The following is a 16532-nucleotide window of genomic DNA, read 5'->3' as shown; positions in this document are numbered from 1 at the left end:
GCTCTGATTTCTTTGTATGTTCCAATTTGATTTGTTGTTAGAAATGTGTTATGTTTTACGCAGTGATACAGTGCTGAGTGAATTGTATCAAACTTTGATTCAAAGCCATTCGAATCTGATAAGTCTCATAATAAAATCGTTTTCTCCTGAGTTGATTTCCACCCCGGGAGGCTGCTGAAGTGGAGATAATGAGAATGTATTGTTTTATATGTCTAGACACATTATGGAGATCCTGTTAAGATATCCATATTACTAAGTACTATTTTGATCTTTCAAAGCTGATATGCTAAGGCTGGGCACTTGTCTGTAAATTATGAACAACTCTTGGCATGTTGGAGAATTTAATAGAATTTATGCAGCATTCAGGGGTGGATCCAGAATTTTTCAAATAGGGGTGGGGGCAGCAGTTTCAGAATAAATAATTTAGTAGCACATAACATTGATTTGCACTGTATTTTAAAAATATAGTGACTTAGTAGGGGGAGGGGCATGTTCCACTTACTAGATCTGCCCATGGCATTACCTAGAAGTCATTACTAAAGAAATATGTAAATAGATAAAATTTAAATGCTATATATTTTATATTCTGCATTTTGTTCTGCCATTTATTCATTTATTTATTGTTTGACGTTAAGTACATAGATACTTTTTCATTATGTGCTATAAAAGTGTAACATTCTCAGGTTTTTGTACTAAATTTCTATTGCTTGCATAGGTCCTTATTATTCCATGGCTAAAACACTCCCCAAGGGAATGGAGAGGGTTGTACAGTGTACATGATTCTCTGAATCCAGTGACCAAGGATCTTTGTGAGTGCCTTGCATCCTTTGGCTAAATTCTATTATAAATGTCTTTTATTATATTATTCATGGGAAGTAACATTTGTCACAGGGTTCTCAGCATATGTTACACACATTCATAATACATTTAGTGTGAGTTGATTGGTAAGGAAGGGGTGCTGCAACCTCCAATGCTATAACTGAGCCTGTTTAAAAATCTGTCGCGTGTGAACTTTAAAGAACCCATTGCATTTTTTTTTTCAGAAGAGGAAGGGGATTCACCTGATTCTCTGGTTCACTTCAGAGTGTTGTTTTGGAAGGATGTTATTACTTTTTAGCAGCTATGATATCACTGACCGTGTCTGTATTTAATTCAGCACAAATTATGGGTTACTTGCCTTCCTTTTACCTTACCTACTTTTATAATGTATTGCTAGATTTCTTGCTTTGTGGTATTATTTTAATGTGTATAGCCAGACTTGGTCCACAACAACTCTTGGTCACTTAGTCTGTATTTTCAATCTTTGTCTGGTTCTTAATTACTTAATTATTCGCTTAGACTAAACATGGAGTGTCAATCAGTGACCTGATAAATTCATTGTTAGTCATTTAGGTAATGGAGTTGGGGGAAAAAAATAAAATCTAGACATTTACAAAAAGACCAAAGATGTATTGATAACTCCAAAGTATATTAAGTTATATTTTTATTTGAATCATTTTTTAATGAGTAATTTAAAGTTTTTTTTTTCTGATTTTACTGCACACAATGTATATTTGAGCTTTCTTATGCAAAATGTTATACAATATTAAACTGCCTATGAAGTCAGTTTTTTCCTTGTAGGATATAAACTAAAAATGTTACTGTATATTTGAAAAAAAACTTTCCTGCAAACCAAGTCATTAAATTCCTCTTATCACTGGCCATACATTCATTCCCTTATGAATCAGACCGTGCCGTAATATTCTCGGAATACACTTTTTTTCAATAAATTAGAACAAAATATGAATACATTAATTTCCATGAATAAGTAACAACTAATTAACCTCAATTCAACATCCATCTATATCTTTGTTACTTACATGTACTATTATTTTTATGTATGAATAAGAAACACATTTGAACATAGATTTGACAGCTCTGGCTTTTGTTGGACTTTAACGAATGGTGAATATTTCTGATGTGAAACGTTGGTTAAGCTGAGGTCTTGTGTGACTGGTACATAGATAATGGACAACATGCAAATTTTATATTGAGGTTTTCTTGTCATTTGACTTAGCTACTTAAGTGTACCCAGACAGGCTGAAGTTAAGTAAGAAACTGCAAAATCATCATCTTCTACTTCTATATCTGTTCAACTATTCCCCTTTTACATTTGAATATACATTTATTGAAAGAAAACTCTGCTGTCTGTTTTTTGCGGAATTATTAGTCATCTGACTACTGACTTTAATATTACTGACTTGGGTTTCATTGTTGGTTTTGAAGCAAGTTTTGTTTAGCTCTTTCTCCGGCAAGGTGAGTTGCATATCAATAATAAAAGCTTATCAAACTATTATTCTGTTATAAAGTTATTAATGTTTAATTTATTTATTTTAAAACCAGGCAAGGGCATGAGTTACAGTAAAAGACTAATAAGTACAGTATTGAGTAATACAACATGGTAGTGCATTATATGCTATAGTATGTAGATGAGCTTCTGTGCAAAAAGTGCACCTCTGGCGTGGTTTGATTTTCGCTTTAAAAGTACCCAGAAGGCCTAATTACGTTGACCTTTCTAAGCACATAGGGTCAGCTGATGTTCAGGGGCCATTTTAAAGATATTCAGTGGTCAAAAAGCATAGGATGAGCATTACATAATTATGTAATGTTTTATATATCAACATTATTTTTAGCTCCAATTTTATAGTTAATTCAACAAGATATTGAATATTTCTAGGACAATTGTTGTAGGATAAGTTATTAATTATAATGAATCCTTTTATAACCAATTCTTGTTGCTGAAATCCCTCCAATTTGCTTTGCTACCTGGGTAGTTGGCCTGAATCCGTATTACATTGTTACATTGTTTTTTCTCACTGGTTTCTGTTGATTTGTGTCTTGTTTCGTCCTGTTCTGTCACTTTATTTTTTCTTTTGTTTCTTTGTTTTTATTTCAGGCTGTCCAAACACAAGATTTGTTCCTTATCTTTTGGGATCTTTTGCCTTCTTCCTTTTTTACATATCTTATTTTTTATAATCCATTTTCTATTATATGCATGTATAAAGGAATTTCATTCATTTCATTTCATTTATTTTGTCTCAGTAAAATACATAAAAAACAAAAACCGGTTACAATACAACATAGTAAAAGTATAAAATATCTGAAACAATCCGAGACAGGATTCCTAAAAGAGAACCAAATCACTATCATGTAGGTCTCCTAATGCACTATTCTGATTACACTTAAATAATAAAATGAACTATTGAAATAATACTAAAATCTGTAAAATTTGCCTTAACAATAAATATATATATATATAGAAATTGTAAAACTTATTGGAAATATAATTTAAGATCGTTTAAAAATGCTTTAAGATTCAAAACCAATAAATCCCTAGTTTCTACAGGTAATTCCTCCCAAGCCCGTGGAAACAAATAAAACACAGAATATTTCAGAGAATTTGTTCGAGCATGATGGAAGTGAATAAATGTTACATTGAATAGAATGTACATACTCCTTTGTTCTTAACAATTCAAGTTTATATAAAATCCACCGAGCCTATACTCGAGAGCATACTTGCATCTATCTGCGAATAATAGACTAACTATAGAAGATTTATCAAGAAATAGTTAAATTTCATTTTTTAAAGGTTTTGTCCTTTAGTAAAAACGTTTGTTCCATCAAACTTAATTATCTCTATAACTCATCGTGCTGTAGAGCTATTAGTTATGCATTTATAGATATATCTAATTAAATTAATTTTAATAATCAAATTCATCAATTATCTTTTTGTTTCATTTATTTAAACTTAATTAAATTAATTAATTTTTTTATATTGAAATAGGTTTTATTTTATACCTTAATACAATATAAAATTCGTTTGTCTTTAGCAGAACAGATAAGATACATGTGTAATTAATATGTATGATGCAAATACTGTACATACAGTACTATACTTCTTTGCATTCTATTTATGTATTTAAGTATTAACTTTAATTGTAAGGTAGTCCCATTGCAAACAGTTGCCCTTTTGTTTTTGTCTCATTAGTTGATTTTTGAGACTAATTGCATTAAGGAACCTAGGAAAGAATTTGTGGATGTCTAAATTTGAAAGGAAGCTGTAGAATTTGGGGAATTTCCTACAGATTTAAGGGGAAATGCTTTACATATATAGAGTTTTATCGTTTGTATAAGTGTCGCCCAAGCTTATGAACCCAGACAGTGGGTGATTATCCCAGTCTTGCCTAAATGGGCATTCTGTTTATTGCTTTTTATGTTAAATTACACTGAGAAGAACTTTTATTTTTTCTGTTCTACATTAATGTAATGCCGTATATTACTACAATCATGGAGCAATAAAAGGATATTAAATTAACATTCTTTAATGGATAAACCAATATGTGTAAATTTTTCTTTAGCTGTATAATGTCCTGGAAAATTAGCCATGTATACAGCATGTCTTTATTGCTTGAATAGCAGCAGAAGTATAGTCATATTCCAAAGACCAGGCTGATTAGTATATGGAAAATGAATGCTGTGTACTACAGTAATCATGTCCCCCCCCCCCACTTTTTTGGTAGAAAATATATAATGTCTATGCAAATTTTTGTATGATCGGAAGAAATGCAAGAAAAGAAAGTGTTGGAACCACCACCCCCCCCCCCCCTTGAAAAACATTCCGCTAGCCCTGGTAATTGCTTTTAGTCAAAACACCTTTTGTTATTGAAATTAACTACAAACATCAAGTCAGTTTGGCCCATGGCATCAATGTTGTCACAATTAAAAAAATTAGAGCGACATGAGTGCCACATGATGGAATAAATTGAGGTTTAGGAAGTATTTTTTATCATTCCTGTTGACCCCTTGTTGGAAGGCCAGCATCTGATCACCAAGCTACAGCTTCACTCCAACTGCTATCTTTCAAAAATTGTATAATTTTAAATTTTTTTTTCTTCACAACTTTTTTTTAAATATATTTGGCAGAGTATGCATATCTGATAAAGACTGTGCCAAGTTATCATCGACTGATCTATAACCATGATGTATAAAAACGAGAAAGTGGATTTAATTCAGAATATATAATGCAAGAAAGTATTCACAGAACTTATTAGCTTAGCGTCAAAAATATTTGGTGCTATTCCAATGCTCGTAATTTCAATTGGTTATTGTTGAATCATTATAGATATATTTTATTTCAACTAATTCCAATTACAACAATAACCAATTGAAATAAGCTCAACGTGTGTCAACCATTCTCTTGTTGAGAAATATATTTTTTTGCTTACAGTTTGCCAGGGAGAAATTTAAAATCATGATGCTGCTCACGCCTGTTTCAAACAAACCAGGTAGGAACACTTACGTGATATTCCTAATACCATTTAGCTATGTATATTAGAGCAAATATAGTCAGCCATAAATAAATTGAAATAACCAGCTGAAAATATTACATTATAAGAATGTTATAATAACGTTAAAGTTTGGTGTTGAAAACATTATTTTGTAGAACTATAATTCATACTTAGAACCTAATTTTATGTCAAAGTTTAAATGTTCCTGCAACATTTGGGTTAACGTCATTTTGTGACAAACCTAACCACAATGTTCGCAAACGTTAGAAGAATGTTTTGTGTTTGCTGGGCAGTTTATAACTGTTTTTTAAAATTTCTAAAACATTTTAATCCAACTAGATACTGCATAAACTAAATCAGTCATTAATTTAAAGAAATTGATTAAAAATTAATTTAATTCTTCTACAATAATTGGCTACTCAGAAGAAGTTTTTCATTCAGAGCAATATGGGGGAAAGAGGTGGAACTTGGTGTTCTTGAAACTTTTAACCTGAAAAAAAAATATATACAACAAATTCCAATGTAAATTTAATTCCTAATTGCTTGAGAAATAGTCCTATCACATTACCATAAAGCTTCAAATGATTTCCTGTTGAATTATAAGGCAAAATGTATATTCTTAATAGACGCTAGCAAATGTTTCAGATTAAAAAACGCCCACTCTCTTATTAGCCTTGGATTTTAATTAAATTGCCTATAAGCTACACACAGTATATACCAGGAAGTTGATAATTATATTTTAAACAATTAAGATATTTAAAAATGTTAATGCATTTTGTAAATTATAACTTTTGTTTGATTGTTTTTTGTTATGTTTGCATGTAGTTAACTAAAGTCAGTGTTGCTTGACAGACTGGAATGGAAGGAATGATTGGAGTTGGTCTGAGCAAGCTTCACCTAACTGCTAAACTATTGAATGGTGCATGCATTTTTGAGATTGTGCACAATGTAATGTTGTCATAAAGTAAGTTTTGATTCTTTGGCATGATATTTAGGTTAGACATGCTGTTGATATTTGTATCTGCCATGTCTGCTGTAGGTTGAGCATTGCCTGACCTCAACATACAGTTGTTTGATCAGATATATTTGAGACAAACCAAAGTTCTGTCCATACTATCAAATTTTCTTTGTCCAAAATGGTTGTATGCCCATATATAGTCATGATGTACCTATATATGGCCATGGTGTGATGTCATGAAATCATACCATGACATCATACCATGGTATGAAGTCATGAAACTGTCATGCCCATATATGTAGATAGTGTAGACAGATCTTAAGGAATGAAATGAAATTTAGAATTATTATCAATAGGCATGATTATTATTTTACACTGATGTTTCCAAAAAAATAAATAATAATATTAATAGTATTATATACAATTGCACAGTTATCAATTTAATTAAAATACGGTATGGCTGTGGAATAAAAAATAACAAATTATTCTGACAAATTAGTTTATAAAAAATAGGAATTTAATTATTTTCCATTTATTAGGTAGAATAAGAATATAATTGGAAAGTAAAAGCAGGATCTGAATTTAAAAAGAATATTGAAACATCCAAGCTGAAATCACAAACAGGGCGTGAAAAACAAGGTGTTTTCTAGCCAACGGCGCTTGGTGGACTGCACACATAGGGTTTTTAATTCATATTCGCGGGCTGCAAAAAAAGAAATCGCTGTTGGGCCGTATGCAGCCCGCGGACCACACTTTCCCCACCTGTGGTTTACACCCTCCATTTGTGAAAGTCCCTACCTGGGCCCATCTATTTCAAATTCCTGGATCTGCCACTGGATATATTTTCAAAAAGGCATATCCTCTGTAACACATGGAGACAGAAATCTAATAGTGATGTCTAACAATTAGAATAAAAGAACATTCAACATGACCTAATAGTGTTTTGATCACTTAAATTCATGTGATGGTTTCCAACGTATCTTAACCATGCATACTCTATTGATGGTGATTATGATAATGTTCAGGGTGCTAACTATCATTCTTTAATATTCAATAATACCAAAGTTATTGACTTCTAGACACTGGTCTAAATTATTATTTAAAGAAGCTTTTAATTGGTTAGTTATGTTATATTTTGATTGGTTAGTTATCTCATTTCTGGTATATGTTGCTTATGGACAAAATTATCTTCATTCCTGATGATGTTCAAATAAAGAACGAAATATTGAATGACGATGGCTTCTCTTAGTCTTTTTGGAGTGCATGATCTTATATTATTTAAATATAATCAGTGGACCACTTGGTCTGCACATGTGTACAAGCATTGTAAATTTAGTTGGTTAGTGCATTATTTTACACCTCCATGATTAGTGTCAATCAAGTTTGTATAGTGCTGTGTAACTTTTTAATTATTGATTTGTAGCTTGATGGTTAAGATGCCTGACTAAACAAAAGCATATGCAACATGCCCAAATATGGTCATGATGACATCACATCATGACCATATATAGGCACATCATGACTATATATGGGCATACAACAGTTTTTTTTTGTCAGGAAATTTGATAGTGAGGCCAGAGCTTCACAATTTACAATCTAACTACTGTACAACACAATAGTTTGCTGTTTGCATATCCTTGGCCTTGTGCCTAGAAGTAAAATAAATAATATCACTATTTACATAGATTCCTAGAACAGGTTGACTACAGGATACATGACCATAACATTAGCATTTTGTATGTTTTGACTTAAAACGGAAAGATAACTTAAGATAACTTAAGATAACAAAAATAAGTTTTTTTTATTTATTTTCTTATAAACAATTACTGTTCACAGAGTAGATACAATTCCAATTTTTTCAATGCTGCTCAACATTTGTAATAACTTAGAAATTTCCAGCATCACATTTCTCACTAACAAAGAAAATAGTTCAGCTCTTGGTCTATTAATAGATTACTAATTTGCTCCATGACAGACTAAAATTTGTTACAATATATACAAAGTGAAAATTTATTAAAATGGAACATGACAGGGCCATTATTGTGTGGTTTGAAAGCTGTGAGTCAAGCGGCGCCATGTACATCGCACGTCGCTTTTAAATTTCCTATGCCTGATGCAGTGGTTAAAAAGATTCTATGAATGCTATTTTCATAGAAGTCGGTTTCAAAAGATCTAATATATAAATAGACTTTACGTTTAACAAAATTGGAGTTTAATTCCTTTGATGATAAGGCGGCAAGGAGTCCGACTGGAACTGCACCAGCACGTTCAAAGCATTCTCGCAAGCAAGTAGAACAAAAGTGAAAGTTATTACATTACTGATGACAAACACACAGTACTGGATCGCTATGGTATTATAGTAGTTAGCAGTGTGGTGAGCTGGTTTGCCCAATGAGATAAAAACAAATTGACTTGCATTAGAGCGAAGGAGCTCCACAGTTAGCGTTTTTATTAGCTTTGTAACAATTATATTTTAGTGTATACATTATAAACACTGGTAAATAAGCCTTTGCTAGGATCTAGAGGCAGCACTTCAGAATCTGTTTTGTATAAGCCAGTTTATATACAACCATAACATTTTCTGATCGGCACTTCAGAAAGAGTATAGAATAGAATAGCCATTAGATTATAACGTTGGCTCTATAAACACTTCATACTTATAAATATAAATTTAATAATACAACAGAAACTAGTTCTAATACAGCTGTCTCTTAAACAGTTTCAATATAAACACAACTTTTGATAGTACTAGTTACACAAAGTAATATGCCATGTCTATTCACAGTTTAAAAAAAAATTATTTTCAAAACATACCGTAGTAATGCAGGAATACCATTGGCATTGACATACATCATATTATTTGGTTAGTAGCTTTAAATCTAATTCAACTAACATATAGAAACCCTAATATGAATATATAATTTATGCTAATATCACCAAAATCTTTGAGTGTATCTAGGAGAAGGTGCAAGGGGAATATGATACCTCCACCCCTCTCTCCCCCCCCCTCAAAAAAAGAAAATGTTGTCTCTCCTCCATTGAAAAAGTTTGAAGCAAAAAAATAACACTCAATTAGATAAAAATCATGTCATATCACCTTACTTTGTGAGCGCCCACTTACTCAATCATCGTGTTCGCCACTTCAACTTTTCACCCCATATCAGCCGCCTTTTCCCCCACCCACCACCCTAAAGCCCATTTCAAGATTCCTAGATATCCACACATAGCTATGATCAGGAGGAGATTGATTCACAAAAGCATGTGTCTATTTGCTGCCCTCTATTTTCTAGGTTTCCAGTTGTGAAATTGATAATCATATTCCTTATAATACAGTAATGACTCACTATAATAGTGGATTTATCAAGTTTATGTAAATGAGCTGTTAATTAGCCATTGCTGCTTTGTTATGTTTGACATTCATCCTTTTAATAACCAAAATTTGATATTAATTATGAAATTTTTGTATAATCATAAAAAGGAATAAGATTTAAGTGAATAATAATGCTAATGATAGAAGTACAATTCTAGTGATATGATAATATAATGATTACAATAAGATATACTACTAATATAATAATAATTTTGTGATGAAATTGTAAACAAATTTAATACTTGGATTGTTAGTGCTTCTCATTATTTAATGTATATAATAACTAATTCACAGGATTTACAATAAATTCGGTATTTTGTTCGGTCATCGAATAATTGTTCAAAGTTATCTACAAAGGACTGTGGTAAATTGAAACCAATGCCAGTCACTGATAAATAAATAAAAGCGAAATGCGTTTATTTAGGTCATGCAAAGATTAATACTTTCACTGCAGCCAAGTCACTTGTACATTTTGGCTAAAATTTTAGTATATTCATGAGTCACATACTTAATTTTAATGTTAAATTTTTGGTGAAATTGATGTGACAATTTGGACAACTTTACTGCAGTGCAGGAGTCAATACAATTAAGTTTTTTCAAGTTGAATGGTCACAATGTTCAAGGCTGTGACATTATTTGTGACATTAATTTAATAAAAAAAAAAAGGTTAAAGGCATTTCACATTATGTGTAGTTAAAAATATGTAGACTTTTTTTGTACTAATAATTACTTTAGTTTGTATTACATGTTTGTAAGTAGTCACCGACGTGTTACTTTGTCATATGGTAATCACTTGACACTCATAAATAGTAAAGTATAATGTGAGTGTTAAAAATAAAGTTTCCCCTCCAGGAGTTCATCTCAGGACATTTTGCAGTCAATCAACTAGGCCACCACCTGGGCTTTTTTGGGAATTCAAATCTGATTAGAAGAAGCAGCTATATTTCACACTCCCTTACACATGCATATTTGAACAGCACTAGTTCTTAATGACTATTGTGTACATACAGTATATGTATACATCCCGCCTTACCATAAAAGTAATAAAACTTCAAACTGCCGCATAAGTTATTGGGAAATAACTTATATATGCATTTATGCGCATGATGCCGCTTAGCTTTGGAAATATATATAAGTTCATGAATTTGTTTTTCCTGGCTGAGACCCCATAATATAATACATACAATGATTCACACAAATTTAACAAACCCACCCTGTTGTACGTGCCAACCAGCACGCACAAAAATACCAACTAGATACATAATAATATCAAACCTAAATATATTTTTGTGTTGGGTTACCAATTATATAATTACAGTAGATCAATTTTATTAATTTTATTTGGTTTCTGTATTTCAAGTCATTATTAATGCGAACAAAACCATAGCTACAAATTAAGTAAAGTATCAAAATGTATGTTAACCAAAAAAAAAAAAAAAATTACATTTAAATTATTTGGAAGTTATATTTCAATTGAAAATTAGAACAAGACAATACTTTCCTTATTGTGATAGTGTGATGTTAAAAGTAGCGTCATACAGATTTTGTTTTTCACTTCTGGCCTTTTGTCAGGAGTGTTTTTTTTTAACATGGCCTTAAACTTAACTCGATTCCTAAATTTGTTCCCATTGAATTTGAAAGTTCATGTTCTAGCTTGGAGAATGTTCTGTATGATTGAATCAACTTGACGTCTGATAACAAATGTTGAATAATGTTTCAATTAGAATAAATCTATATTAATATATTTCAATATCATAACAAAATAGGTTTTTCATTCAACTTAAAACATAATTTGAACCCCAGAATTGCCTGTGAGTCCAAACATCCAACCAACATTGCTTTCCCTAAAACAAAATTAATAAGGTAAATTTAGTAGTTATATCATTTTCATCCTTTTTTGTTTTGTAATTTGATTACTTTGAAAAATGTGGTGAAAATTATTATACAGCTTAGAAATTAAGTAGATAATTAAGCAAAATAACAGTATCTTCAAATATAGAATGTAAATTCTCTGATTGGATAGTTGCCTCATTTAAATATATGCATAGTAATTAGGATTTCTGGTAATTTCTACTGTATATAGTTTGTCTCTTTTTATGTATTATTCCTAATGATCCTTAATAAAAGCAAAATGTAGAATAAAATAGCTTTGTCAGTTTTTGGAGTGACATTATATAATTTAATTTATAAATGTCAAAAGTTCCAAAAATTACCAGATTACTAAATCTAAATTTCTGTTTAATATTTGGTTAATTAAATTATTTGCTTTAATATTGGGCAAACAATTAACCAATATTATTTTGACTACTTCAAATATAATAACAGAAGAAAATTATTAGATATTAAATAATAAATATTTTTTTAGTGCATTTTGCACAATACCACTATGAACTAAACACCATGTTTATAATAAATACATTTTTGAGATTTAATTTTCATAAAAAAAAATGATCAGAAGGCATAAAATATTACTCACATGACCATTGAATGAACTCTAAAGAAAAAATTTTTCTATTGTCTTAAATCTGAACATATTTATGGAGATATTCTTAAATGGTACAATAGGGTTTGAATATTTGATGTGTTCACTGAATGCTATCCTGCCTGTTATAGATTTGCCCTATATTTTGTCCTTGGAACGCAAATCTCTGAGATGCTGGTGACGCAACACTTGCTGGACGCCAATCCAGGCTACTGCCGACAGCAGTCACCAACAAGCAGATGAGTAGTGATTTGCCTGAGCGATTCATAGGAAGTCATGTGACTTTAATCACGGTATATAAGCCGTGTAACTTCTAGCTTGTCAAATTGTATTCAGTATCGGATTTTTTTAGGAACTATGCTAAGTCAGCCTATAGCTAGGCCAACCTGCGCAATGCAGTCATCATTTGAAAGAGGTAGGCTTACTTCATCATTTTAATTATTCTTTTTTCCTACAGTATTATTATCACTATTTTAGACAGATTTAATTCATTTAATTAGTAATTTTTGGTATACATGTTCTGTGGGTATTTTAGATTGTGTGATAGGAGCTTTTTCCACTTTAAAACTATATAAATAAAAATATAATTTAGATTTTTTTTCATAAATGTTGTTTATTGATCATAGACTGATTAGCAATTTATTCAATTGTTTAGATTTTTGTAAACAACTTGTGAGTGTTAAGTGGTAAACTTTCCTTTGTTCTCTTTTTTTGTAACTATAATTAAATATAATTATATTGTGGCCAGATAATAATATGATCAAGTCTAATGAAAGAGGCTGAATGTAGATGGTGGATGTATATTTTGTTAAGACAGTGGTCATTCTCTTTAAGGACATGATTCTTTGGATTTCAGTGTTTTATCTTGGAAGTAACATATGGTATTTAAATTATGGTTTGTTTTTTTAAAAGATACCTGTGTAAATGTGGTGTAATGTTGATATGACATGTTTTTCATTCTGTGAATGGATGTAGTTTGCAGATATAAAAGTATGAATAATTGTGGGAAGAATAACGATTATGATGATGTTGAGTATGAGATGGATGATGAAGTTGAGGATGAGGTGAATTGTGATGATGCTGATGAGGTAGATGATGTTGGTCATGATGATGCAGATAATAATAATAATATTTTATTTAGCAAAAGCATACAGAATTAAAGTAACATGTATTGCCTGAATAGAGAATGGGCGAAAGCATAAACAAGATATGCTCCCTATCCTTCATATTATGAAATACACTAATTAAAACAAAAAACAATCAGAAATTAATCAGAAGCATTAAAAGATATAAAATGCTTAACAAAATTATTCTTAAAAGCGATGATGATGAGGCAGTTGAGGTTGAGAGGTGAATGATGATGATAATGAAATGAGGTGGATGATGATGACGATCATGTTAACATGTTTGTACTGTAGTTTTAACAAAAGAAGTAAATGACATTACTTTATGTTTTTACTAGTAAGTTAGTAGTTCACATACTAGTCAACTATGAAAAACTTAACCAAATGAGGAAAACACATGGATATACAGTGCAGTCTTTTTCTGTTGGTATTAAATTGTCAAGTATTTTTCTCGCCATACAGTAGTGTGTAAAACACAGAACTGTTTTCCTTAACAGTAAGGAAATGTTATAGTACATTAAAAAAAAACATGGTCACAAAATAATTGTTGTTAAGAGTTGTTAAAGAATGAAAAACAATACAATAACATGCATTTGTGTTTACTATATTTAGGTATTTTAATCAACAATTTAGACATCAACAATCCCGCTGTTTTGACATTATCGAAACTAGGCCTCATTTCTTGTCAACTTAGCTTTGTGTTAAAGTCATGAAAATATGATGAAGTATTTTTGGACAATATCGTGCTGACATGTGAGTGTTTTGCATAATTAACTCAGGACATATTTTAGACACACTTCACTCATTTACATCAATTTTTATTGGAAGTGAAGTTCACTCAATCAATTCAATTTAGATTTTTATTTGTTATAATTATAAACAAACTGAGGATGTAAGCCACAACAATTGCCAATAGGAAACATTTCAATAACACAATTCTAAATTCTGCTTAACAAAGCTACAAAATTAATTGCATGTTGTTTTTAGTAACTGTTAGCAGTGTGTTGAAATCCAAATTCTCTATGGATGACTGGGTAGTGAATTGAGTCGGCAGAAATCTGTTGACAAACATTTCTTGGGATGTTTGAAATTTTTTGATTATGAAATTTTTCCATATGGACATTGGATGCTTTGTTTCATAAAGCATGTGAATTGAGTCTTTTAAAACTAACGCATGAATAACTGCTGACTGGAAACCAGACATTTGACATTAATAAACAACATTTCTTCAGTTTCGGTAGAACTGATGCGCACAGCATCAAGATATGTCCATAAGAGACGAAATAAACACATTTTCAAAACAAAAGGTAAAATTCACATCAAATATAATGCTATGATATTTTAAGTTTTGTTTTTATATATTACTGCAGATATCTGATTTATATAGTATAATTATTGATTGAATGCTACAATGATAATATAATTATTCGGGGTAATTTATAGGGCTCATGAAGACTACAGTATGGATGCTGGAAATTTCTATATGGATGAGACTTCCATTTCTACTGCTTATCCTACTAACACCCAACTCTATTTTTTGTTTGTTTTTTTGTTAGCTTTCTGGTAAACTCAATGAGTTGTTAATATAACCCTAAAAAATTTGCAAGGAGTCACTCACCCCTCCCACATCATTTAGGTCCAGTATCAGCTATTGTTTATTTTTATATTTGCATTTGTATCTTAACTTGTTCAGTCGTAAAATTCATACTTTCATTCATACTACTACTATACTGGTTAGTAATAAAGCTTGACGATGATTAACTATACTTTTTTACATACAAAATATGATTTCTCTGTTGCTGTCCTTTCGCTGACCTATTTGGTCGTTTTGTCCAGTGAACTTATTATAATCCCAGCAATTTGCCAAAAAATGACTCGTAACAACTGGGAGAGGGAAACATGACCGTCGTGATCGTACATAATGCAGTCCCCACGGAATATTTAAAGGCCCCATCAATATAGCACCAAACTTGGTTTGACTGGCCGTGTACGTGCATTTAGTTGGATTGGAAGAGTTGGGAAAACTTGACCGATATATTTGACTACTCATTATGAATGTTCAACATGTAAAGAAGTGAAACCAACTTGGCTTATACTGCACCATACACTTTTGAACTACGATGATTCAAATTGCGATTTATCCGTGCTTTATTACGCGGCGCTTGTGATTCACCCGCTTGTCTCTGCCCTCAGAAGGCTGTCACCATGTTGACTCCTGTGTTTTGATTTCTCTCTTAGTTTCGTATTGGTACATTCAGATTTGGCACTTTACGATTTAAAAGTTCTGCGAATATGAATGATACATCACGTGCAAGTGTCTTGTTGACAGATGGGTACAAGTGTCTACAGACGTTCAACAAGATTGTGATTGTTGTTATTATTATTTTATTGATACAGTATTTTTATTTTTTTTTTGCTACTATTTTGTATTGTTATAATCATTGTTATTTTCATTATCATTATAAAACAACAAATAAAATTCTTGACTTGCATATTCTTAACCTTTACATGATTAATAAGATTAAGTTATAAGAGAATTATTAATTTATAATCCTATACAAAATAACAGGTTTATTTATAGCTATAATAGATATTAACTTTATAGGATAACTAAGGATATGTAAATTTGATAATAGTGATATTTATATTAGTAAGCTGTTATAATCCCCAGGTTGTTTTGCTATACTGTATAGAAAGTGTTAAACTTATAAGTAATTCCCATAATTATTTAAGTTGCTAGTACTGTGGAAATCATTAGTCACAGAATGCCTGCAGAATACCTTCTGATACTTAAGGAAGTGAGTGGAAAAAGTGAGTCAAAATAAAGTCCATTACAGGACTTAATTTTTAAAAAATTATCTTTATTTCTTTGACTCAGGATGACTGCAGGATGAAACAACTAGCTATAAACTAATTCTCAATATAAATGCTTAGGGGGTAGAGTTGTTGTAGCACTGAGAAGAAATCTTTCACTGGAATCACTTCTTCCAGAAAAGATAGAGTAGTGATGCTACAGTAGCTCAAACCCATCCCAAAAAGTGTTGTGGTGTAAATAATTGCTGAGGTGACTGTCTTTATTTTCCAAGTTAGTGGGTAAAAATTCTTGCGGAATCTTAGTACAAGTGCAGGAAGGATTCAATCCATGCGAAGAGAGGTATTTTAGGATTTGAACCCATGACCCAGTGATTAGAAGGATGGTAGTGATGATGAACAAAGTCGCATTTTTTAAATTGTCACTTACAGAGGATCAGCATATGTTTAAAAATCTAGA

At 31.1% G+C, this 16532-nt stretch overlaps 1 protein-coding gene across 2 annotated transcripts in view; it reads left to right on the top strand.

Moving 5' to 3' along the window:
- LOC117108883 (nucleolar protein dao-5-like) overlaps positions 1–16532 on the top strand; it is a 41930-nt gene that overhangs the window by 14049 nt on the left and 11349 nt on the right. The window contains exons 2-4 of one of the 2 annotated variants that reach the window (XM_033251051.1): positions 5267–5324; positions 6153–6291; positions 12269–12552. In XM_033251051.1, coding sequence (XP_033106942.1) covers positions 12495–12552 — 58 coding nt within the window. In that variant the 5' untranslated portion in view covers positions 5267–5324; positions 6153–6291; positions 12269–12494. Of the gene's footprint in view, positions 1–5266; positions 5325–6152; positions 6292–12268; positions 12553–14493; positions 14569–16532 lie in introns of both variants that reach the window. The other variant, XM_033251050.1, reaches the window with a different exon arrangement.

This window comes from Anneissia japonica, unplaced genomic scaffold (genome assembly GCF_011630105.1).
Source record: "Anneissia japonica isolate Jap-2015-1 unplaced genomic scaffold, ASM1163010v1 scaffold2617_len527014_cov191, whole genome shotgun sequence".
In the NCBI taxonomy this organism is placed as follows: Eukaryota; Metazoa; Echinodermata; class Crinoidea; order Comatulida; family Comatulidae; genus Anneissia; species Anneissia japonica.
This window is presented reverse-complemented; position numbering and strand designations above follow the sequence as displayed.